This window comes from Prionailurus bengalensis, chromosome A1 (genome assembly GCF_016509475.1).
Source record: "Prionailurus bengalensis isolate Pbe53 chromosome A1, Fcat_Pben_1.1_paternal_pri, whole genome shotgun sequence".
Classification (NCBI taxonomy): domain Eukaryota; kingdom Metazoa; phylum Chordata; class Mammalia; order Carnivora; family Felidae; genus Prionailurus; species Prionailurus bengalensis.
In genome coordinates, this window is record NC_057343.1 from 12892494 (window position 1) to 12919655 (window position 27162).

Sequence of the window (27162 nt, forward strand, 5' to 3'; positions counted from 1 at the left end):
GAGAACTGACCAAGGTCTTATATATTCTAGTACCGGGAACAGGGCCCAACGCAGTATTTATTCTTCAGGTTTCTGTAAAACGAATGAGTGGACGAAGGAACGAACGAAATTAATCAGGGAACATGGCTCCTCTGAGTATCTGTATTTGAAGCCCGGAGCCGAATTTCCAATTTTTTTTGGTAATTTTTGGACTATCATAGAGGGTAAGAACAACACAAAAAAATGATTAATAAGACAATGAACATCATTGACCAGACGGCACCAACACTGCGGCTAGTACTGTCCCGACCCAGCTTCCGTAGTCTTTAGTTCTTTGGTCGCGTAAGCGACCAGGGCCGGAAGTGACGTCGCGAGATTTGGAGTTCGCGGGAGAACTTCTCTCGGCGTGCGGACCGAGAGAGCGCCCGCGCGCGGGATTTTCAAGCGGCCGACCCCGGGAATTCGAGCTGGCATGAGCCTCTGGGTGGACAAGTACCGTCCCTGCTCTTTGGGACGGCTAGACTATCACAAGGAGCAGGCGGCCCAGCTGCGCAACCTGGTGAGTCCGCGTAACGGGGCAGGGAGAGCGGGGAGAGGGTAGGCCCCCATCTCGGGAGTTTCAAGCCCCTAAGGAGTGGTAGGCCCTGAAGTGAGAAAGCATTGAAATAGAGGAAAATGAGGGAAGAGTGCACTTGCAACAGCAAATGCAAATTCCTTGAGGCAGGAGTGTGTCCGGCCTATTCTAGGAACCTCAAGAAGGCCAGTGTAGCTGGATAATAGTGGGCAGAGGGAGGGGCGGGGGGAGGTGCAGATCCAGTAAGTTCTTATAGGGTGAGATCGGAAGCCATGGAAGGTTTAGGGCAGAGAAGTGACATCATCTGACTTTACTTTTTAACAGGGTAACTTAAAATTTCTTGGTGTCGTTTCCCTTATTTATAAAAAGGAGGGTGTTTTATTTAGTAACTTCAGAGGTCATTTCTAATTTTAAAAGGTTGTATTAGATCGTCCTTGAGTGTAATTCCTAATAGAAGATTTTTTTTCTTTTCTCCATCCTGGTGTGTATTTTCGTGTTGTAGTTGGTATAAGTGTCGAATGGCAATGTTTTCTGAGAAACAAACTGAATATTTTAGGAAATGGAGAGGGGAGAAGGGTCTTGAGAAAAATCTATTGTCTGTGTAAGCTATTTATTCACTCCTTTTTAGAACCAAGTAGTACCATATGCTAATGGAAGTGTTTTGCTCAGCTCTCAGGTTCTTCAGTACCCACCTTTTTTCTGTTACAGGTACTATTTGGTAAGTACTTAAAAAAATGAGAAATAATGAAAAAAAAAAAGATCTCTATCCTTATTCAGAGTCATTGGAAAAGTTGATAGTGTTGTGAGATTGAAGGTTTTTTTTTTTTTTTTCCTTTTTTAAATTATTGGTATTCCATCTATGGTAGTTTAAGCTCTATTACAGCTGTATACAGCTCTATACTTCCATTTCTAGACAAATTGCATTTTCTCACCATAGCTTTCACTTTGATTTTCTTAGGCAAACGACACCTTTTATTTTCTATGGCTGTCTTTTTGTTATACAGAATTCGGAGTAAATATTTTGGACAAAAATTTAATATACTGCTCTCGGATGTTTATAGATTTGCTTTTAAAAACTGTTCAACTGTTTTACTGTTGAATCTACAATTTAGTAAAACTGGAACATTTAAAGCATACCCTTAATTTTTGGCTAGATGGAGTTTAAAAAGCAAAGGCAACAGGTATTTGTGAAGCACCTGCTATTTTCCAGGCGCTGTTTCAGGTGAATAGTTCCTTTCCTTGATACTTTTTTTTTCAGTGCGAGACATAGATGAGTTTCCAAAGTACTAAAATTCACCCCAATAAGCTTTTCTGTTAAGATACTTATTTCATTTTTTTCTATAATGCTTACTTAGAAACTTCTGTCACAAGATTTTATGCCCCTGAGGTTAAGACCTGTGTTCTCAGTGTTGTGTTTTTTTTTTGTTTGTTTGTTTGTTTTGTCTTTTTTTTTTTTTTTTTTAGCCTTCATAGCACTGACTCCCAAACGTGACTGATCACCAGGGTCACCTGGGAAGTTTTTTAAAAGCACAGTCTTGTACTCTGTTGCAGCACTGTCAGTGCCCTACTCCATCCCATTGCTCTTGACTTATAAATGCACACAGATTGACTTCCAGCTTCCAGGATCTGTGCTTCTTGAAGGCTTTCTTTTGCTGACACTCCTAAGCAGACTTGAAATGCCTGGTAATTGATACTCTTCCTTAATCTGAACCACTTTCCCAAGCAAGTTGCATCAAAGGATTGATGAGAGAGCATATTGTACTCCAGCTTCCCCACCTCTTGGGTGGGTTAACGTTGTGGTGTGTTTTTTCTTTAAAAAAATTTTTTTTTCAGTGTTTGTTTATTTTTGAGAGAAAGAGAGCGAGGGAGGGGCTGAGAGAGAGGGAGACACAGAATCCTAAGCAGGCTCCAGGCTCTGAGCTGTTAGCATAGAGCCTGATGTGGGCTCAAACCCACGAGCGGTGACATCATGACCTGAGTCGGATGCTTAACTGACTGAGCCACCCAGGCGCCCCTATTGTGGTGTTTTTTTTTTTACACTGGCTTCAAGAGTATCCCCAGCAGGATTAAACCGCAGATGCCCAGAGTGGTTAAGCAGATAATGCATTCCTTGGCTGCCTTCCTTTCCTTGCTTTGCTTTCTTATTCCCCTACAAAGTTTTCCTTTATTTTTCAAATAAACCACATACATTCAATTCTTAAAAAAGAGACTATAGCCCAAAGTAAGTCAGGCATCATTTCTTAGTTACTGAATCTTAATCTCATGGATGGGGTCCAGTAAAAGTTTTTTTATTTTAAAAAGTTTTCTAGGAGTTTTTGAAAGCCTGGAGCCTGCTTCAGATTCTGTGTCTCCCTCTCTCTCTGACCCTCCCCCACTTGTGCTCTGTCTCTCTCTCAGAAAAAAGGAAATAAATAAAAATAAATAAATATAAAAGTCTCTAGGCTCATACATACATATTTTTGAAGTTTCATAAGTGGAGACACAAAATATTTGATACCTAAAAAAGTAGTTTAATTCTCTCTAGAGCAGTTGTTTGACTAGGGAAAATGCCTCTTTTTTTCCTCCCCCCAGGTGCAATGTGGTGATTTTCCTCATCTCTTAGTGTATGGACCATCAGGTGCTGGAAAAAAGACAAGGATTATGTGTATTCTACGTGAACTTTATGGTGTTGGAGTGGAAAAATTGAGAATTGAACATCAGACCATCACAGTAAGCATTTTGCTTTGAGGCCTCCAAATATTTATAGGAGGGATTTCCAGTCCTATCATATATATTCCCATGGCCCTGTCCATTGCTGCCCAATGTGTGATTTAAGTAAGAATTTCACAGATAACCCAGATGCACAGGATTGAGAGCTACTGATTTATAGACCTAACTGTTAAAACCAGAACAAAGTCAGTTATGTTCGAGAGGAAATATGAGCAACCAGAGATTTGGGGTAAATGTAGGCAGTGGAATTTATTTTAGATTATCTAGCAAATCAGTACCTCAGCTGAAACTGGAACTCAAGTCTCTACAGTTCATTATTCTGAGAGCAATAATGGATTTGGAAAAACAATGATTTTGAGAAAAATTTTAAATGTGGAATCAGGCAACTTAATAAAGATTAGACAGCTGACTGATTAGACAAGGAAGCATGAAGCTCTGGGATGTTCAGAGAATTCCTATGATTTATCTTGGCTGAGCTTTCCAGCCTGTACCATGCAGTGCATGTTCATACTCTTCTTATAGACAGTGGTTGAGATTCAGTTGAAATTACCTTCTCTTGGTGTGCCCCTCTCCAACCCCATTAGAATTAGTTTTTCCTTTTTTTTGTTGTTGTTTAAGTTTTTTTTTTTAAAGCTTATTTATTTATTTTGAGAGAGAAAGAAAGCGCGATCAGGGGAGTGGCAGAGAGAGAGAATTCCAAGCAGGCTCCGCACTGTCAGCGCAGAGCCCAGTACGGGGCTTGAAGCCATGAATCATGAGATCATGACCTGAGCCGAAATCAAGAGTCTGATGCTTAACTGACTGAGCCACCCACGCACCCCTAGTTTTTCCTTTTTTAACCTATAGCTTATACTTTTTAGTACTTACTTTGTTTTGCCTTCATTATAGTTTATCATACATTTTTTTTTTTTTTTGAGAAGATTGTATTTGTTTTGAAGTTATGCAGGGAACATGTCCTACTCATTTTTATATCCTTCATAGCCCGTGGTGTAGCATCTTGTACATATTAGGCACTGAAAAAATGAATGCTGAGTGACTGGATGGTAAGTAGTGCTATTAATAGAATCTTTAGGAAGATAAATCGATTTTGAGCTAATATTGATGAGCTTGTGTTAGACACATTGAGTTTAAGGTGGCTTGTGGTACATCCTGGTGGGAACTCTTATAAAATATTCAGGGACAAATTTAACAAGAAAGGTGTGTGATCTGTAGGAAGAAAACTGTAATACCTTATAAAAGGGAAAAAAAGCTGATCAAATGGAAAGATCCAGCAAGTTCTCAGGTAGGAGGCTTAATATTTTAAAATATCTGTTTTCCCCAAGTTACAGTATAAATTTCAGTGAAATTAGAATTAAAATCCAACTTGTTTTTTTAATTTCATGAAATGATCTGAAAGTACATATGAAAGAATACCTTTCTGAGACCATACAAAAAAGATTTCTGAAGTGGGACTTGTGTTATGAGATATTAAATCATATTGTAAGGCTGTTTTAACCAAAACAATAGTATATTGGCATGGGAATAGAGAATTTGATCAGTGGAACTTATTAGAGAGCCCAGAAATACGATGGAAAATCTATTTCAAATCAGTATTAAAAACCTGAGTTAGCAAGATGTGCTAGCATAACTAGTTATCTACTCTGAAGAAAATAAAGTTGAATCCCTATGATTCATAATTTACAGAGATGAGTTCCAGACGAATTAAAAACTTAAATGTTAAAATGAAGCACTAAATTTCTTAGACTATATGAGCAGCCTGTAGGTCGAGAATACCTTTTAATAGAAAACATGGAAGGGGCAGGGGCACCTGGATGGCTCAGTTGGTTAAGTGACTTTGGTTTGGGTGATGATCCTACAGTTTGTGAGTTCGAGCTGTAACGGGCTCCATGCTGACAGCTCGGAACCTGGAGCCTGCTTCGGATTCTGTGTCTCCTTCTCTGTCTGACCCTCCCCTGCTTGCACTCTGTCTCTTTCTCTCAAAAATAGACGTTAAAAAAAGTTGGTTTTTTTTTTTTAATTTTTTTAATTTATTTTTGAGACAGAGCGAGAGTGGGGGAGGGGCTGAGAGAGAGGGAGACACAGAATCTGAAGCAGGCTCCAGGCTCCGAGCTGTCAACACAGAGCCTGATGCGGGGCTCGAACTCATGGACCTTGAGATCATGACCCGAGATGAAGTCAGATGCTTAACCGACAGAGCCACTCAGGCACCCCAAAAAAAGTTTTTAAACAAGGAAGTGATAGAAAAAAAGAAATATGTACTTGGATGTATATAAATTTATGTTCCTATTATAGAATATAATGTACATAGAATCAGTAGAAAACAAATGATTGTCAAAAAATAGTTGAAAGGAATGTGTTAGATAAAAGATTTTACAAATTGACAATGAAAGACAACTTGGTAAAAAACTGAATAAAAGAGTCATAAGAGAGAAATATAAATGACCAATAAATGTGTGTAAAGATGTTTGTCATTTTTGATAGTTAAAGAGAAGCAGTGAGTCTGTTATCAAATTGGCAGAACTTAAAGGCATGATATATCCAGAAGGGAATGTTGGGCAAGAGTATTTGTTGCTAGTGGAAAACTGAATTGTTAGATTTTTTGGGGGGGAGATAGGCTGATTATACATATATACATACATACACATAAAAATTTAGAAAATGTGTCCCCTTCAATCCAGCAAATCCTTTATTGGGAATCTATTGCATAGAAATGAAGTCAGTACATGATAGATGTATGGAGAAGGATGATAATTGTGGGATAGTTTGGGATGTCAAAAAGCAAGAAGCAAAATGCCCATCAGTATGATTGGCTTTGGGACATCCATGTTATAGGTCATATGCAACTAACCTACACCAGTATCTGAGGGGAATTGTGTAGATGCATTGTTAACTAGGAAAAGTAAAACACAGAGAAATGGGTATGATTGACTCTTTTTTTTATAACTTTTTTACAAGAAACACACTCTATAGAAATACATTAAATATATATATAAATAGATACATATCTGTGTGTTTATTTTTGTGTGTTATGGAAAAGTCTATGCAAGGACATATGCAGACTGTTTACAGGGATGATCACTCATAATGAGATGGTTTGTAGATTTCTGGAGATAGAGGGAAAAGTAGAAACCAGGATGTGTGATATGACCCAATTTATATAGAAATACGTTCATCTGCACATAGAGAAAAAATGGGGTTAATGAAGTTAAAATATTCTTGGTGGTTATCTGAAGTTTTTTTTATTAAGAATAAATTGTTAGGGGCGCCTGGGTGGCTTGGTCGGTTAAGCGTCTGACTTCGGCTCAGGTCATGATCTCACGGTCCGTGAGTTCGAGCCCCACGTCGGGCTCTGTGCTGACAGCTCAGAGCCTAGAGCCTGCTTCAGATTCTGTGTCTCCCTCTCTCTCTGCCCCTCCCCTGTTCATGCTCTGTCTCTCTCTGTCCCAAAAATAAACAAACATTGAAAAAAAAAAATTAAAAAAAAAAATTAAAAAAAAAATAAATTGTTTTGAAAACAAACAGTGAAACAGAGAAAAGAGGAGAAATAGCCAGTAATTACACATTCAGAACATTTATTTTCTTTGTCCACAGACTCCATCTAAAAAGAAAATTGAAATTAGCACTATTGCGAGCAATTATCACCTTGAAGTTAATCCCAGGTAGGTTTCTACTATATAGAAACAAGTCTTTTCTTCTTCTTTTTTTTTTTTAAGAATTAAACCCATTCTTGAAATAGAATCATGTGTGGAAACACCATATGTACAATATGTAAAAGTAAAGATGCCCACTGTGAAATAGGGAGACTATAACCTTCCCATTTCCCCTTTTCTCTGACTTCTGAGTCAAATAAGTTTAATAATTAAGTTTTCTTGCTCTATAGAACTCAGTGTTTTATACAGAGTACATTTCATAGTCATTAAATTTTTGTTCTGTTGGCTCAAGCAGAACTGATAGCAAAATAAAGTATGGCTAAAAAGTTTGTAATGTCTGGAGTGAATATTTCAGGATATATTTTGGATTACCAAATCTTTTTTTTTTTTTTTTTGCGCCTCTCCTTTGTTTCAGTTTCTTGATTAAAGTGTGTTATAATAGTCCACCAACCAATGTCTATATTATTTATCATGACTTAATCAAAGATTAGGCTCCTGTTGGGAGACACATTGAAAACTCATGCCATGGCAGTGTAGTACTGCTTAATAGTGTAGAAGTGATTGTCTTGGGAGCAAAGTTGAGTAAAGCTTCAGTTTTGTCTGGGGCCTGGTATGTTCTTGAAGGAGAAGAAAATCAAGGACATCTTCAGGCAAAGGTAACCTTTTTGGCAGTGGCACAAAGATGAGGATGAACATCTATATCAAGATTGAATGGAGCAGGAGGAATATAGTTATAAGCTAATATGTATTCAGTAACAGGCACTGTTACTTTACATGGATAATTATATGTAGTTTTCAAAACAGCTTAGGCATTATTACTTTCCTTATATGTGTCCAAGAAAATTAAGAGAAATATGACTGGTGAGAAAGGGTCTGATTAGAAAAGTAGGGAAAAATGGTAATTTCATAGACAGAGGGAAATGTTTTTGATTCTTGACCAGGAAATGATCATAAGAGACACTTGAGGCACATTGATACAATATTAGTGAATTAAGAAAGATTTGATGGCTGTTTGGGAAAATAAACTAAAGCTGATTTTTTTGCCCTGTTTCTCATCTCGAGTTCTTCTGTGGCAAGAGTAGTCCATTAGAGATTGAGCTGATTGTTTTTCACGTGTTTGAAATTGACAGCCTAAATTAACTAGGTGACTTTATGTTGGTTTGTGAGGTGCAGGACTTAGATGCTAAAGCAATAATGTAGGTGTAAATGACAGATAATGCTTATCATACGTCAGTAGTTTACAGAGTTCTGACTATCTTAAATTCCATTTGCTTGTCTCATCATCTTGCCAAGACCCTGAATCAGCTCCATGCTAGTGCTGGGAGCAGACTTGTCTAAGCTTGTTCTCTCTCAGACCTTTACTGTTTGGGTGGAGAAGAGGCATGGAGGTTAAATTTTTGTTTCAGGGGCGCCTGGGTGGCTCAGTCGGTTAGGCGGCTGACTTCGGCTCAGGTCATGATCTTGTGGTCCGTGAGTTCTAGCCCGCGTCAGGCTCTGTGCTCACAGCTCAGAGCCTGGAGCCTGCTTCATATTCTGTGTCTCCCTCTCTCTGACCCTCCCCTGTTCATGCCCTGTCTCTCCCTGTCTCAAAAATAAATAAACGTTTAAAAAAATTAAAAAAAAAAATTTTTTTGTTTCAGAGTTATTTTTACATTTTGAGTTGACTACAGATGATTGAGAAATTAGCTATAACTAGATACTAACTATAGTCAGTACAGAAGTATTAAAGTATTTGATAAACTTAGGTATTAGTTATTGCTTTTTGTTTTTTAATGTTTATTTTTGAGAGGGAGACAGAGCACGAGTGGCGGAGGGACAGAGAGAGAGAGAGAGAGAAAGAGACAATCTGCAGCAGGCTCTAGGTTCTGAGCTGTCAGCACGGGGCTTGAACTTGTGAACGTGATATCATGACCTGAGCTGAAGTTGGACACACAACCACTGAGCCACCTAGGTGCCCCAGTTGTTGCTCTTTTTTTTAAGTAACAATAAACTTAATATAAGAACATGTTTACTGTTTTCAGTGTTATCTATCATATTGTAATTGAATATTGGAATATTGTTATTTTAATGACCCTGAACTATTTCACTTTGAAAGTTTTGTGAATGTAATTAGGTGTGAATAATTTTGATTAATATTTTAACCACTTAAAATCTTCAATGTTTTTCTTATAATAACAGATTAAAGGGATAATACTTTCTAAATACCTAAGTCTATATTTACCATTATTTTTGTATTATATAGTGATGCTGGAAATAGTGACCGGGTAGTAATTCAAGAGATGTTGAAAACAGTGGCACAATCACAGCAACTTGAAACAAACTCTCAAAGAGATTTTAAAGGTATGTGATAAACATATTTCTTTTAAGGTGAACACTGACCTGGTACATAGTGAGTATAAGGGAAAATGTAGTGGGGAAACATAAATTCCATCTATGTAGCGAATATTTATTAACTTGTTCTATACTGAGCATTAATGCTCTCTTAGTTTTGGACATAAAAGTGAGTAAGACAGGCATGATCTCTCTGCTCGTGGGAGGTTGTAGCCTAATGGAATTGAATTTTGGTGGAAAGAGGACAATTTATGCCACTCATTTGTTATTTTAGAACTAGATGAGTAATGAAAACACTTTATTTAAAATAAGAAATAACATGATTTAAGTAGAACTATTCTGGGGCACCTGGGTGGCTCAATTGGTTAAGCGTCTGACTTCAGCTCAGGTCATGATCTCGCAGTTCATGAGTTTGAGCCCCGCGTCGGGCTCTGTGCTGACAGTTCAGACCTGGAGCCTGCTTCAGATTCTGTGTCTCCTTCTCTCTTTGCCCTTCCCCTACTCACACTGTCTTTCTCTTTCTCAAAAATAAACATTAAAAAAAAAGCATAACTGTTCCTAGGACCAAAATTACATGTTTATTATCAAATATTAAACAAAATCAGGTATCATTTTGCCATCCAGAGACAATTACTGTTAACATTTTTGTCATTACCTTCTGGTATTACCTGTATGCACATGTATGTGTACGTTCTCATAGAAGATTTTGTGATAATAAATATGCCAGAATTTAATGCCTTTGATACAATTTTGCTAAATTCTTCATTCAAAAGGTCGATTTATACTACCATCTGAAGTGTTTGGGAGTGCCATTATTCCTTGACATTTATCACCATTGTGGTCAATTATTTTTAATCTTTATCAGTTTGAATGGAGAAAATAAATTGTGTTTGTTTTTTCTTTAAGTTAGTATGATAATTTTTTTCTTTTGTTTGTTGCTCATTTTACTGTTTTGTGAATTGCCTATGCATGTTTCAGCTGGTTTTTATCTTCCTTAGTTCACTGTATTTCAGAATAAATTTACATTTATCTATTTTTTTGCTACTGTAAATGGAGTCTTACGTTTTCTAACTTTTGTTATATGTGATAGCTATGATGTTTATATCTTAATTTTATGTTTTACTATATTCATTGTTGTATTGTTTGTAATAGCCTTTCCATGGTTTCTTTTGAGTTTTCAGATACATATTTATATCATCTCTGAATAGAGATAATTTTTTCCCTTTCCAATTTGTATGGCTTTCAACATTCTTTCTTATCTAATTATGTTTACCAATACCTCCAGTATAGTGTTTAATAGTACTTAAGATAGTGGACATCCTTGTCATGACTTTGGAAGGAGAGCCTTAGGGTTTCCCCATTTAGTTGCTGGATTTTGGCCTGAGGTGTATCTATTTTTTTTTTTTAAGCTTATTTATTTATTTTTGAGAGGGAGAGAAAGGGAGAGAGCACACTCATGCATGTGCACACGCATACTCGAGTGGAGAAGAGGCAGAAAGAGAAGAGGAAGGATCCCAAGCCGGCTCCGCACTGTAAGCAGAGCCCAACGTAGGGCTCTAACTCACGAACCATGAGATATGACTTGAGCCGAAATCAAGAATTGGACACTTAGCTGGACTGAGCCACTCAGGCGTCCCTGTATCTATTTGATCATAGTAAGAAATAAGAAAGTAAGCATCAGTTTGTGTTTTATTGAGTGTACCTAATGTGAATGTGTATTAAATTTTTTCAAATGCTATTTCTGCATCCGTGAATGTGGTATTAAGATTTTTCTTTTTAGCTCTGTTGGTCAAGTAGATTATATTATTGGCTCTTCTAGTGAAATTGCTCTTTATTTCTAGAGTAAACCTCACTTGGTCATGATGTGTTAATTTTTAAAATATGCTGCTGTTTTCTGCCTACCAAGGACTTATTTTTGTATCATTTGGTCTGTAGTACTTTACGTTAGGTGCTATTTGTTAGATTTTGGGATCAGTCTCCTTGTTTCTATTTTTCCTGTCCTATTCCATTTGGATTCTATCTCTAGAATTTCTCCTCACTGTGAAGGATTGTCTTAGAGGGGAGCTTCATTTTGTTTTCAGTGTTCTGTTCTTGTCAAACCTTGTTGCATCCAGGTTCCTTTGCTTTAACCCGTAAATTGAACCCTGTGGGTGCTGTTCTCAAATTGTCCCTTTATACTCACAGTGTGTTCTTATAGGTACCTGGATTTGGGTTCTGTACCAAAGGCTGTCAGAAACATGGTACATTCTTGCCACCCTCCCACACATAGTTGCTTGTTCTCATTTGCTCATATTGGGGAGTTCTTAGGTAAAACCTATCACTTTGTTTTGGTATAAATGTTGTCCATGAGTCTTTGGTCTTGGAATCTTTCTACTTTTGTGGGAGAGATTCAAATCTACACTGCTACCACTGCCATCTTCTAGAAATAACTTAATATGATGAAAAATACAATAAATAGTTGCATTCAGGTCTAGCTGCATAGTATTCCTGAAACACTTTAAAGTCAATCCTTTATTATGGCTCGGTGGAATCTCACAGTACATGGGACCAGCTGTCTTTATTCTTTTTGGCTCTGTTTCTTGCATCCGTATTTTCCAAAGTATATTCTTAGGCATGATAAGATTTAAAGTGTTCCCCAGAAATGTGCTTCTGAGATAAAATATTTGGGGGAAGTATAGCCTAGTACCTCTGTCTTGGTGAGTTTTGGTTCATATAAATATAATAAAGACTGCAGTGAATTCTACAAAAAAGTAACATCTTTGACTTCATTTTAGCCTAGTGTTTCTTAAGTGTGATTGGAATTTTCTTTTAACATCTTTTCTTTAAATGTTTATTTTTTTATTTTGGGAGAGAGTGAACACAAGCAAGGGAGGAGCAGAGGGAGAGGGAGAGAGGATTCCAAGTAGATTCCATGCTGTTAGCGCCTGATTCTTGATTTCAGCTCAGGTCATGATCTCACAGTTTGTGGGATTGAGCCCTGCGTCAGCGCAGAGCCTTCTTGGGAGTCTTTCCCTCTCTCTATGCCCTTCTTCTGCGTTTATGAAGTCTGCCTCTCTCTCAAAATAAACTTAAAAATAAATACATAAAATAAATTATTCTCACCATACCTGAGACTTTTATATGTCCTTGCCAAAGGGAAGAGTAGTATATCAGACTTCTTATTTAGAATTTCACTCCAAATAATGAGAAGGAAGAGAAGGAGATAGATTCTCAAGTTAAAATTTGTTTCTTTTTCCTTGACTAGTGGTATTACTGACAGAGGTTGACAAACTCACCAAAGACGCTCAACATGCTTTGCGTAGAACCATGGAAAAGTATATGTCCACTTGCAGATTGATCTTGTGTTGCAATTCTACATCTAAAGTGATACCACCTATTCGTAGTAGGTGCCTGGCGGTTCGTGTGCCTGCTCCCAGCATTGAAGATGTAAGTCAAGTGAAACTTTTCAGAAGTCATTCATTTCAGATTCTCTGAGTACTGTGTGTATATCTTTGTCATGTTTGTTTTGTAAAAACATAGTGAAATGTATTAGTGATTCAGGAACAGCTGTGGCCTGGATACTAACCTGTAGTAGATATATAAATGAATATGTATGGTATTAAATACCAGATATCACCAATACATAGAAAATATGATTATAAACTCTTATTAAGAATAATATTGCATATATGCCATCAATATTTAAGAAGTTCTTCCTTTTAAGTCATTTTTTACCTTAAGTAGGTATAAATTTCACTAAACTAGTTAAGGGCTAGTTACTTAGTTATTCTAGTTATTTAGTTATTCTACCTCAAGCTGATTTAATTGGCTTTGGAGGAGACTTGAGATAGATTTCTTTTCTTAACACTTATAAAGTAAAAATGCAAATTTCTCACAATAAGCAGCTTCCCTGCTATTAATAGATTTGGGGTGATTTTATGCAAAGTAGGGATAATATGTCACCTTGTGTTAGTTGCAAAGTGGTGAAGTAACTTTATTAAAAGTTTCACTTATAAAAATTTTGAGAGTAATATAGTTAAAAGGGACCACCAGGTTACACCCTCCTGTGGGCACTATTCGCTTCTTAGGGCATGCAAGTAACACCCCCCGAGTCACGCAGAATTCAGCCTATGAGACTCTACTTGGCAGCCCTCTGATCGGTGTCCATGTCAAAGACCTGAGGCCTTGTGTGTTTTTTTCACAGCACCCCCCCCCCCCCCCCCGCCCACACACCCAGCCCCCCAAGATGGCTGGCAGGACTTGGAGCTGAAACCAGCTCTTTCTGTAGTTGGCAGGACCAGTTGCTGCCTCTTCCTGACAACTTGACTGACCCCTGGCTTTCTGCTAAAGGAGCCTGTGGGTTAGGGTTGGGAGTGACAAAAATAAATAACAAGTGTCTATAAAGGTGTTATCAACAGAAATTGCTTCAGTGTGTGCTGATAGATTGCCCGTTTTTGTTAATTGTCTTTTTTGTAGATTTGTCACGTTTTATCTACTGTGTGTAAGAAGGAAGGTCTGACTCTTCCTTCACAACTGGCTCATAGACTTGCAGAGAAGTCCTGCAGGAATCTTCGAAAAGCCCTACTTATGTGTGAAGCCTGCAGAGTGCAACAGTGAGTGAAAGGGGCAGTTACCACAGGAAACATTTTGGGGCACAAGCTTCCATATAATTTATTGTGTTCTCTTTTTATCATGTAGATATCCTTTCACTGCAGATCAAGAAATCCCTGAAACAGATTGGGAGGTGTATCTGAGAGACACTGCTAATGCTATTGTCAGTCAGCAGACTCCACAAAGGTAAGTAGTCTCAAAAATGACCATAAAAGTTTGATCATAGAAATAGAACAGATAGTCTGAGTTTTGGATTAGCTGTTTCATACTACCACCAGTGCCATTTAGAATTATAGTTAAATCTTGAATATGAATACTAAACTTTCAAAGAAAAGATAGGATTTTAATTTTAGAAGTTTACTGGTTCAGAATAGGTGGTATGTAGTAACGTGGCTTTTATTAAGCTATTGACATTTGCATATGGAACGTACATATAAATTAAAACAAATCTTGGAAGATTTAGTTTTCCTTTCAGAATCTCAGATGACTTAATTTATAACTCAATGTGCTTAATTTTCTAATATTGAAAAGAATAATATTATAATTGTAATTGATGCATCATATCTTGGAAAGATACCAGGCTATGAATCATACCTCTACTGATTTTTATGCCCTTGAGCAGGTAACTTCATTTTAACGAGTTTTAACTTTTTCATTTATATAATGAAGATACTGTTGTTATTACTCTGCCGGGAATACTTGTGCCTTTGCTATGAAGAGCAAAAAAGATTGTGTGATAATGGTTTGAAAACATACATGAACTCTGTGCTCAAGTATGATGATAAGCTCTGTTAACAATATTGTGTATATGCCACCAGTGTTTAGGAAGTGTTTTATAACATATTTGTTGAACAGTTGTTTTCGTTTACTTCTGTGGGTCTATTATTCAGTAGTGGCTCATACTGAAAATATGTCAGCCATTAATTGTTTGATTTATGACAACTTTGAGAAGGGCCATCTACTTTTCTCCAAATCAGGAGTGGCAGTTTTAAGGCCCAGAGGTTTTTAAGGCTCGTTGATACGTAGTCTCCTATTCTTAATGCCTGTCAGACCTGAGAAACCATCTCTGGACTTCAGAGAGGGTAGTTGATTGCTTTAAGAAACACACTGGACTGTGTTCATCTGCTAAAGTTTAAGCTTCGTTGGTTCATGTGAAAATAATCGTGAGAAAAATATACCTTGTTTCTCCTCTTGGGTGATAGATATATCTGATGAATTCTAATTTTTGTAAAGATTCTTCAAAAGGATTATAACATGTACTTTTTGGCCACCATGTAGATTCGTGGATAGTCATACATAATGGGTTCTTAGTATTTCATCAGGGTTTGCTTTGAATTCCTATAATTCATTTATTTTAATGGAAGAATTTAATAGTTTTTAAGAAGTGCCAAACATTGTAAGTAGTCTCTTCAGAAAAGAAAACTTTACTTTAGGAAAAAGTGTGCATTCCATTTTGTAAAATGTTGCTAAGCAGTGAAGTAATCTCAGCCTTAAAAGAGATAAAATTCAAAACATGTTTTAGGAGACTTTTACTTTTGTAAAATATTTCTGCATTGAAGATGACTTTCTTGTTTTCTGATTTTAAAGACGAAAACTTGGTAGTAGCAGTTATAGAACTTTCCTAATTTTAGGAGAGCTAGGTACAGATGTTGTAGTATTTGATAATTACTAGTTTGTTCTTAAGACTTTAGTTGATCATTGCTTTGCTTAATTCTTCTAGCAGCTGCTATCTCTTTCAATTTTCCAAACAAGTTTGGGCAGCTCACAAATACACTTTTTTAAAAAGAGGTGTTGTTATTTCCTGATTAGACTAACAGTTGTAGGAATTGATTTCCTTGTGCTACAAAAAAGACATTTGAATTTCAAAGCTTTCAGGTTGACCAGAAATACTAGGAGGGCTGGTATCATTCTGATTATTGGCCCACACAGTACCAAATAATTGTTTCTCATTTTTGACCCATTAGACTTGCTGTGATATTTACAGTCTTGATTCTTATTTATTTTAGAAGAGTCATAGCTTTCTAATTTGATAGCTAATTTTAGTGAGCAATTATTAATGTTCTTACACTGTGACATCTCATTTAATTCATAGAGCAGTCCTACGTGGAAAAGTATTATTATTATCTTTATTTTATAGGTAAGAAAACTGTTTTGGGAGATTATTGCTTACTTGCAGACATTCAGTTAAGAATCAGAGACAGTTCAATAATACCATGTTTCTCTGACAGAAGAATTTGTACTCTTTAGCACTTGCAATCCCCAAGAAATAATGACACAAAAAAATTGTAGAATATATTCATTTTTAAGAAACTAAGTTATATTAGAAATGAACTCAGACTAAGACAAGATGCATGTAACATGCACACAATGCACACAGCATAGAACAGTTGTAGAGGAAAACATCCTGAATTAACTTTTTAGAAATAAATGATATGCATAATTATTAGAATAATTTTGGTGTGCCTGGCTGACTCTGTTGATAGAGCATGCAACTGTTGATGTCAGGTTGGGTGTATAGATTCCCTAAAATGGTTTAATACCATCTGTCATTTGTATCTGTTTCTTAACTCTTTAATAATCAGGGTTACTTTTTTTTTTTTCATGTTTACTTATTTATTTTTGAGAGAGAGAAGGCAGAGAGAGAGAGAATCCCAAGCAGGCTCCACACTGTCAGTGCAGAGCCTGATGTGGGGCTTGAACCCATGAACTGTGAGATCATGACCTGAACCTAAACTAGAAACCAAGAAGTTGGATGCTTAACTGACTGAGCCACCGAGGCACCCCTGCTTTTTTTTTTTTTTAAAGATAATACTATCATGTCCAAGAAGGATCAAGGCCTTTGGAATCAGACTTGAATTAAGATTCTGCCTCAGTAACATGAGTTTAAATGAAAGCCTAACCTCTCTTTTCAGTAAAAGAATGGTGTTGTGAGGTATAAATAGCATACTGCAGTCAGTCTCATACAGAGGAAAGAGTTAAATACTTTGGCAAACATTGGAAGGGTATGGATTTGAGAGTAAGGCAGATCTGTTCTTAATTCATGGTTCTTCTATAGTCAACTTTGTGAGGTTACTTAAACTATCAGCCTTTTTTTTTCTCATCTAAAAAAAGGGAGATAATGCCCCCACTCAGAGCTAGTGTGAGGACTTAAGTAAAATAATTTGTTACAGTGTCTTGCACATAGCAGATGTTCAAAAGATGCTGGGTTTTTTTTCCCACTTTATTTTATTGTGATACAACTTCATACTCGGGCTCTCTGGAGAAGAGTCTGAACTTCTACTTTTAAGAAATCTTTGATGAGGGGATGAGGCAAGATGGCGAAGCACCATGGAAGTTCTGTTTGTCTTATCTCTGAAATGCAGCTGTATCAGCACCAAACTATTTTGCATACCCAGGAAATTGATCTGAGGATTAACACAACAATATGCATAACTTGAGTCACAGAACTCGGCAGGTACACTGTGTGGAGAAGTGAACTGGGGGAAAGAATAGTCACAGAGGATAGGGAGCTGTTTTTGTGGAGAGAGGAAAGAGGGGTGGAGAGTGCAGGAAAAGCACTCTCCTGAAAGTAGCTGGAGAGAGAGAAAGAGTGAAAACACTAACAAGTGACTGAATAAGAAATCTGGTCCCTAAAACCAGTGACAGAAAGGAAGGAGAGGGTCTCAATACCATTAGGATTCTATAAATCCTCTATGCTCTGTGCTCTGGAGAGGTAAAAGGGCAAATCTGCAGGAGCAGGCAGCGGGGTCTGACGGGTCCATGTGCCACACAGGGAGAAGCGGTTCCCCTTCTTGGAAAACATTTGCTAGAGGCCATATGGCCTCTCCACAGGCAGTGGTCCCAGCGGACCCCTGAGAGCAGCCACATTTGCTGCTATTGAGACAAAGACACCTGAGCGTGTTGAAACCAGGCACTGGCTCTGTGTTGGGATTTGCCATAATCTCTGAACTTCTACCACTGTGCGACTGCACAAACATTTTCTGGGGGTAATTCACCACCCAGCCATTGCTCAGCGAGCGCCTCCCTCAGAGAGACAGCAGGGATCTAAGCTGCAGGGGTCTATGAAGTGTGGGGTTTTGAAACACAACCCCATCTGAGATAAAACTCTGGAGGGAGATGCTGCCTGGTAGGCTGATGGGTTGGACATGGACAAGGTGGAGGTGGGGAGTGGATGGAAGCCCAAGACAAAGGAGAGGTGCTTGATTGTGGGTTGGTGAGAGCACAAAGTTCCTTTGTCAGACTGGAAAGCTGGGTGAAGCCATTTCCACCTCTCCCGCATACATGCATAACGGTGCGTGCAGATCACACTGATCCAGCTCAGTAAGCTAAGCAGCACCACCTAGTGGAGAACAGAGCCTTTTCACCAAGCCCTGCCCAGCTGTGCCCTCCAGGCACATCCCTTAAAAGTCCAACACAGGTCTGTCTACCTGCTTAGTGTAGGGACTATAGAGTGCTTCATTGTTTCAGTTCTACAGGAAACAATATAAGACTTAGAGAACTCAGTGACTTATTAAAAAAGAGATAATGTCCAAATCTTAGTAGTCCTAGATGATGAAGAGAGAGAAAAAGGGGCAGAAGTTAAATGTGAGCAAATTATAGTAGAAAACTTTCCTAATCTGGGGAAAGACACATCCAAATCTAAGAAGCACAGAGAACTCCTATTAGATTGAACAAAAACCGACCATCACCAAGGCATTTCATAGTCAAACTCACAAAATACGCAGCAAGGAAAGAATTATGAAAGCAGCAAGGGAAAAAAGAGTCCTTAACCTATAAAGGAAGACAGATCGGGTTCACAGCAGATTTATCCACAGTAACTTGGCGGGCCAGAAAGGAGTGGCAGGATATATTCAGTGTTCTGAACTGGAAAAAATATGCAGCCAAGAATTCTTTAACCAGCAAGGCTGTCATTCAAATTAAAAGAGATAGTGAGTTTCCCAGACAAACAGAAACCAAAGGAGTTCGTGGCCACTAAACCAGCCTTGCAAGAAATTTTAAGGGGGGACTCTGAGTGGAGAAAAGATGAAACAAGACAAAAAAGACCAAAAGCAACAAAGACTAGAAAGGACCAGAGAACATCACTAGAAACACCCAACTCTACAGGCAATACAACAGCACTAAATTAATATCTTTCAGTACTCACTCTAAATGTCAGTGGACTAAATGCTCCAATGAGAAGACGTAGGGTATCAGAGTGGATAAGAAAACAAGACTCATCTATATGTTGCTTATAAGAGACACATTTTAGACCTAAGACATCTACAGATTGAAAGTAAGGGGTTGGAGAACCGTCTATCATGCTATTTGTGGCTAAAAGAAGGCTGATGTAGCCATAGTTATATCAAGTAAACTAGGTTTTAAAATAAAGACAGTAACAAGAGGGCATTATTATTCAGAAGGGCATTATATCATAATTAAGGGGTCTGTCCACCAAAGAGACCTAACAATTGTAGATATTTATGCCCCCAACGTGGAAGCACCCAAATATATAAATCAGTTAATCAAAACATAAAACTCATTGATGATAATAACCATTATAATAGGGGACTTCCATACCCTTCTTACAGCGATGGACATTTCATCTAAGCAGAAAATCAAAGAAACAATGGCTTTGAATGAAACACTGGACTGGATGGACTTCACAGGTGTATTCATTCAGATCATTTCATCCTAAAACAGCAGAATACACATTTTCTCTAGTGCCCATGGAACATTCTCAGGATAGATCACATACTGGGTCACAAATCATCCCTCAACAAATACAAAAAGATCACGAGTATACCTTGCATAGTTTCAGACCACAATGCTATGAAACTTGAAATCAACCACAAGAAAAAATTTGGAAAGATCATGAATACTTAGAGATGAAAGAACACCCTATTAATGACTAAATGGGTTAACCAAGAAATTAAAGAGGAAATTAAAAAATACACGGACGCCAGTGAAAATGAAAACATGACAGCCTAAAACCTCTGGGATGCAGCCAAGGCAGTCATAAGGGGGAAGTATATAGCAATTCGGGTCTTCCTAAAGAAGGAAGAAAGGTCTCAAGTACACAACCTAACCTTACACCTAAAACAGCTGGAAAAAGAACAGCAAATAAGTCCCAAACCAGCAGATGACGGGAAATAATCATTAGAGCTGAAGTCAGTGCTGTTGAAATCAAAAAAGCAGAACAGATAAGCAGGAGCTGGTTCTTTGAAATAATTAAGAAAATTGATAAATCCCTAGCTAGTTTGATCAAAAAGAAAAAGGAAAGGACCCAAATAAAAATCACGAATGAAAGAGGAAAAATCACAGCCAACATTGCAGAAATACAAATAATAATTAGAGAATATTATGAGTAATTATATGCCAATAGGGCAATCTGGAAGAAATGGACAAATCTGGAAGAAATTGAATCAGTAATCAAAAAATCTTCCAACAAACAAAAGTCCAGGGCTGGATGGCTTTCCAGGGTAATTCTACCAAACGTTTAAAGAAGTGTTAACACCTCTTTTGAAGCTGTTCCAAAAAATAGAAGTGGAAGGATAACTTTTAAACTCATTCTATGAGGCCAGCATTACTTTGATTCCAAAACCAGACAAAGACCCCACTAAAAAGGAGAACTATAGACCAATTTCCCTGATGAACATGGGTACAAAAATTCTCAACAAGATACTAGCAAACTGGATCCACTAATACATTAAAAGAATTCTTCATGATCAAGTGGAATTTCTTTCAGGGATACAGGGCTGGTTCAATATCTGCAAATCAATGTGATACATTAATAAAAGGATAAGAACCACATGATCCTCTCAAAGGCAGAGAAAGCATTTGACAAAATACAGCTTCCTTCCTTAACAAAAAGCCTCAAGAAAGTAGGGATAGAAGGATCATATGTCAAGATTCTAAAAGCCATGTACAAAAAGACCCACTGCTAATATTCTCTATGGGGAAAAACTGAGAGTGTATCCTCTAAGGTCAGGAATGTGACAAGGATGTCCACTGTCACCACTCTTATTCAGAGTAGCGTTGGAAGTCCTAGCCTCAGTAATTAGACAATACAAAGAAATAAAAGGCACCCAAAATGGCAAGGAGGAAGTCAAACTTGTCACTTTTCACAGATGACATGATAACCTATTTGGAAAACCCAAAAGACTCCACCAAAAAGCTGCTAGAACTGAAACATGAATTCAGCAAAGTCTCAGGATATAAAGTCAATGTACAGGAATCAGTTTCATTTCTATACACCAGTAATGAAGCTGCAGAAAGAGAAATCAAGGAAGCGATCCCATTTACAATTGCACCAAAAACCATAAAATATTCAGGAATAAACCTAACCAAAGAGGTGAAAAACCTATACACTGAAAACTATAGAAAGCTTATGAAAGAAATTGAAGAAGACACAAAAAAAAGGAAAAACATTCCACGCTTATGGATCAGAAGAGCAAATATTGTTAAAATGTCGACACTACCCAAAGCAGTCTACATATTCAATGCATCCCTATCAGAATAACACCAGCATTCTTCACGGAGCTAGAACAGTCGTAAAATTTGTATGGATCCGGAAAAGACCCCAAATAGTGAAAGCAATTCTGAAAAAGAAAGCCAAAGCTGGAGGCATCACAATTCTGGACTTTAAGCTGTATTACAGAGCTGTAATCATCAAGACAGTATGGTACTGGCACAAAACAGACACATAGATCAATGGAACAGAATAGAGAACCCAGAAATGGACACACAAACGTATGGCCAACTGGTCTTTGACAAAGCAGGAAAGAACATCCAGTGGAAAAAAAAAACATCTCTTCAGCAAATGGTGTTGGGAAAACTGGACAGCAACATGCAGAAGAATGAACCTGGACCTCTTTCTTACACCATATGCAAAAATAAACTCAAAATGGATTAAATACCTAAACATAAGACAGGAAGCCTTCAAAATCCTAGGGGAAAAAGCTGGCAACAACCTCTTTGACCTCGGCTGCAGCAACTTCTTACTTGACATGTCTCTGGAGGCAAGGGAAGCAAAAGCAAAAATGAACTATTGAACTTTATCTCATTAAGATAAAAAGCTTCTGCACAGTGAAGGAAACAATTAGCAAAACTAAAAGACAACTGACGGAATGGGAGAAGATATTTCAAATAATATATCAGATAAAGGGTTAGTATCCAAAATCTGTAAAGAACTTCTCAAAATCAACACCCACCAAATAATCCAGTGAAGAAATGAGCAAAAGACATGAATAGACACTTTTTCACAGAAGACATCCAGATGGCTAACAGACCCATAACATGAAAAAATGCACAACCTCACTCATCATCAGGGAAATACAAATCAAAACCACACAATGAGATACCATCTCATACCTGTCAGAATGTCTAAAATTAACAACTCAGGCAACAACAGAAGTTGTCAAAGATGCAGAGAAAGAGGAATCCTTTTGCTCTGCTGGTGGGAATGCAAACTGGTGCAGTTACTCTGAAGGAACAGTATGGAGGTTCCTCAAAAAATTAAAAATAGAACTACCCTATGAACCAGCAATTGTACTACTAGGTCTTTCTCCAAAGGACACAGGAGCGCTGTCTTGAAGGATACAGGGGTGCTGTGCTGGTGGTAAGTTTATAGCAGTGCTGGTGGTAATAGCCAAAGTATGGAAAAAGCCCATATGTCTATTGACTGATGAATGGATAAAGAAGTGTGGTATATATCTATAATGTAATATTACTTGGGATCAAAAAGAATGACATCTTGCCATTTGCAACAATGTGGATGGAACTAGAGTGTATCATGCTAAGCTTAATATATGACTTCACTCATATGTGGAAGATACAAAACAGGTAAACATAACAGAAAGGAAGCAAAAATAACAAAAAGAGCAAGGGAGACAAACCATCAGAGACTCATATACAGAGAACAAAGTTGTTGGGGTATTGGGTGGGGGGATGGGCTAAATGGGCAAGAGGCATTAAGGAAGACACTTTTTGGGATGAGCACTGGATGTTATATGTAAGTGATGAATCACTAAATTCTATTCCTGAAATCATTATTACACTGTATGGTAACTTGGTTGTAAATTAAAAAAAAAAAAAGATGAAAACTTGATTTGAATGGAAGTGTTCTAGTATTGCAAAAGAAAATCTTTGATGAGTCACGTCTCTGATCTAAATATGGAACATCTGTGATATTTACTAATATCTTCCTAAATCTTACTAATATTTTACTAAAAGCTTTAAAACATGTTTTCCCTTTAGGGTACTAAGTATATATACGGAGAAAGATAGTTGTTTTATGTGTACTTACAATTTTACTTGTCATTTTCTTCTTGCCATTTTAAAATGCCATATGTATTCTTTCTTTCCTGGAACTATTATGAGAAGGGCCGAAAATTAAGAGCTCAGAGGTTGGAGTATTCATATTCACTCAGACAATCTGATTCTGTGCTTGCCTATGACCTATTGTACTGCCTTTCTGTGACAGGACCGCTTTGTTTCCTTGCCATACTGTTTTTTTACTTTGCAGTTGAGGTAGTATGTAATGATATATAGAATCATGCTTGTATGCTCTTTTCTTGTATAATTAACTAGTGATTGTCTTATCTTTTCATGACCATTTTCTAGATGTCTGAGGTATCTATCTGGAGGAAAAATAAACATATTCACATGATATGTCATGAAAGTAGGTTGAAATGCAGTGTGAATAATGTCAACCCTCACTCTTCCTGAAGTTTTAATTTTTGTCTGGCACTTTCATGGTATTTTGATGTAATTAATAACTGAATGTAAACGTCTGACTTTAAATGAGTTCTGAACATTTTCTTTTAGAAACATGAACTGAAATTAGGAAAAGCTTAAATGTGTATCTTAAGTATGATAAGCCATTTAACAAAATGTATGGGAATTAATTCATAAACTAAAACAGCACAGTATGTTCTTGAAAAAATTGTGTCTTATTTTCATTACAAAGTATTATCTTGTTTTATATAGGCTCCTTGAAGTCCGTGGAAGACTTTATGAGCTTCTAACTCATTGTATTCCTCCTGAAATTATAATGAAGGTAATCCGATTTCAGTTCCTGAACCATTTATAACCATGAAATTTGGACTTTTGCAGTACTGAGACACATTGTCATTTCTTTCTCTCCAGCTCATTAATTCAACAGGTATTTATTGAACCTTTCTTGTGTGTGCCAGATACCATTAGGGGAGTGTTGAGGAAGACCTGGGAGGCCCTGCCTTCAGAAAATATACATTTTAGTGGGGTGAAATGGGAAACAAGAAGCAAAAGGATTTCAGAATGTTATAAGTGCTACAAAGGAAGTAAGAAGGTGAAATGGTAATGGAAGGTGGGCTGTGGAAGGTCAGTAGTGGCTTCTGTGAGGAAGGCATGTTTAAACTGAGACTTGGAAGATTAAAAGAGAGGCAGCGTGTAAATAGTTGGGGAACAAGTACTGTTAACCTTTGAACCTTGAAGCTTTGAACGACGTGGTAGTTAAGACCCTGACCTCCTGCATAGTTGAAAATCTGTGTATTACTTTTAACTATCCCAAAAGTTGACTCCTAATAGTCTACTGCTGTCCAGAGGCCTTACTGATAACACACTGGATTAACACATTATGTAGATGTGTTATATACTGTATTCTTACAATAAACTAAGCTAGAGAAAAAATATTAAAATCATAAGGAAAATACATTTATGCTACTGGACTTACTGAAAAAAATGTGCTTACAAGTGGACCCTCACAGTTCAAACCCACGTTGTTTAAGGGTCAGCTGTATTTCAGACAGTGAGGTTTAGTGCACATAGGGAATGACATTAAAGAAGTAGGCAGAGTCTAGACTTTGTAAGATTTTGTAAGGCACAGCTTTAGATTTGGTCTGGTAGGTCTAAGCCATGTGTGTTGACTGATTTAGATGTTAGGGAATGCAGGGGGTTCTGTTTATATTTATTAAAGTTATATGGCAACACTCACAAGAAAAAATTCTAATTATGCCAAATATAAAAGAGAGTGAGTTCTACCCATCCATTTCACAAGGGTGAGCACTTCCAACAGACCTGTATTCTAGTCACGTAGAAATATGCCCATATGTATGGCTGTGTGTGTATAGTTTCACAAAGCTTCACAATGTTCTGCATTGTGGTTTGTTTGTTTTTTTTAAATAATGTAGCATGGATGATATTTCATGACAGTATGGATTTCTTTTATCCTTTCTCGTGATGAATGGAATTTCATTATGGGACTATATCATATAGTTTTTTGAATATGGTGCTGTTGGTGGAACTTTAGGTTGGCTACACGTTATTATTGTAACTAATAACGTTGCAGTGAGCATCTTTTTACTTCTCTCTTTGCACCCTCATACATTAAGTATTTGGCATTTGGAATATGATTGATAGCTACCACATTTTACATTATGGAAAAGGTATGCAATTTTTTTGTTTTTGGATGAAAACTACCATATAAAAGAACATAAAAGAGATTTCACAAGTAAAAAGAACATACTGAGGTTTTGCTTCTTTTTTGAATGAGAAATAAAACTTGTTTCAGCTTATTATTTTTTTAATGATTACTTTTTAAATTACTGGTTATCTTTTTTTCAGGGCCTTCTCTCAGAACTTTTACATAATTGTGATGGACAGCTGAAAGGGGAAGTGGCCCAGATGGCAGCTTACTATGAACATCGTCTACAGCTGGGTAGCAAAGCCATTTATCACTTGGAAGCATTTGTAGCCAAATTTATGGCACTTTATAAGAAGTTCATGGAGGATGGATTGGAAGGCATGATGTTTTGACATCTTGACAGCTATCCTTAATTCTTCCTAATATATCTCAGTATCATCATTTACATCCATTTTATATTGGAAGAGCTGCAGGTAAAATAAACTAACTTCACTTAACCATGCCTTATTTGTGGTGTTTTGTGGTTTTTTTTTGGTAGCAATTTTTCTGTGAACTATTAATTATTATACTTAAATAATTGCTCTTTTATACTGTTGAAGTTATTGAAAGGACACAACTTAGAAACTTCAGAGTCCAGAAACATGATTTTAGAGTTTAATATACTTTCAAAATTTGCTATTCAACTATGCAGTGTTGGTCTTGCCATTTTCCATCCTTTCTCTCATCTGTTGGAGGAAATTTACTACATACAAAAGCAGAGATTGTTTTCTATCCTCTAAATGACCATTTTTGGCCACAGGCACATAACTCTGCTTGGCAAGTCATTACCTTTAATCATATTTTCTCTCAGTCAAGAATTGTGGGTTGTTTTTGTTTTTTTTTGTTTTTTTTTTCCAGGAAATATAAGGATTAATTTTGAAATTAAATAGCCTGAGTGTGAAGAACATTGTTGGTACCATTCCTGTTGAGACTATAGAAATCCAATTTTATTTCAGTAATTCACATATTAGGTGGGCTACTAAGAAATAAGAATGTTTTCATTGAATACTTGAGATTGTTGAAGAACATACATCATGTGTTTCACAGCAAAGGTATATTAGTATAGAAATTACTCTTTGAACAAGTGTATTTTTCTGTCATTGATCCTATCCTTTGGAACATTTTTTCATTAGATATTTGGTTCATGGAACAAAGAGTTTGCTTGACAGATTTGTAGGACAGGCTCTGAATAGTTTTCTTTAATTTTGGGCAACAGAAGCATGACTCAAAAGCTAAACCAACAAGGGTGAAATAAAAGATTTTAAGTTCCAATAAGTTAAATTATCTCTGTGAGGATAACAGGGAGACTTCTTGTAGTAGTGATCAGTCAGGAAGTATTTAATTGATGGACACAGCTACACACATATAAAAACGTGTAGCAGTTTTAGGCTTATGGGAAACTGTTAAGGTCAGGAAAGATGACCTTTTTGTGTTTGTTTGTTTTGGGGGTACTAGTTAGGCCCCAGTTAGCAGTCCCAGTCCTTGGGGCACTTACATGCTAGGAAGGATATTGACTATAACTGAAGAACTGGGAAAGTGCGGTTTGGCAGAGTTAGGACTTTTAATTTGAAAAACAAAAAGTGAAAATATTGTGACTGTCTTCTGATGTTTAGGAAGTCTGAGTGGTCTTACAATTTTTATTCCTCTGGAGCAGTGCTTCTCAAAGTAGAATCTCTGGACCAGCATCACCTGGGAACTGAGAAACATAGACTCTCAACTTTGATTCCACATCTACTGAATGAGCAACTATGGGAATCGGATCAGCTATTCAGGGAATTCTGGTGTACCTTTAAGTTTGAGAACCACTGCTCTAGAGAATGTGTACTTAGGATCAGTGTGCATAGATTAAAGGGAGACATTTTAGTTGAAAGTGAAGAAGAACTTTCTAACAGCAGCTGTCTTGTAATTGT

The 27162-nt window shown here is 37.1% G+C and overlaps 1 protein-coding gene across 2 annotated transcripts; it reads left to right on the forward strand.

Annotated features, from left to right (window-relative positions):
• Positions 1-342: 342 nt before the first annotated feature.
• Positions 343-25715, forward strand: RFC3 (replication factor C subunit 3). 2 transcript variants are annotated; one of them, XM_043576663.1, is made up of 10 exons: positions 343-538; positions 3125-3262; positions 6854-6921; positions 9155-9252; positions 12488-12669; positions 13699-13835; positions 13921-14019; positions 23800-23869; positions 23959-23974; positions 25414-25715. In XM_043576663.1, the coding sequence occupies exons 1-10, from the start codon at positions 452-454 to the stop codon at positions 25437-25439; spliced, it is 921 nt and encodes a 306-aa protein (XP_043432598.1). In that variant the 5' UTR covers positions 343-451; the 3' UTR covers positions 25440-25715. The 2 variants fall into 2 exon arrangements, with proteins under 2 accessions (XP_043432598.1, XP_043432590.1); XM_043576655.1 differs by lacking the exon at positions 23959-23974.
• Positions 25716-27162: the final 1447 nt, after the last annotated feature.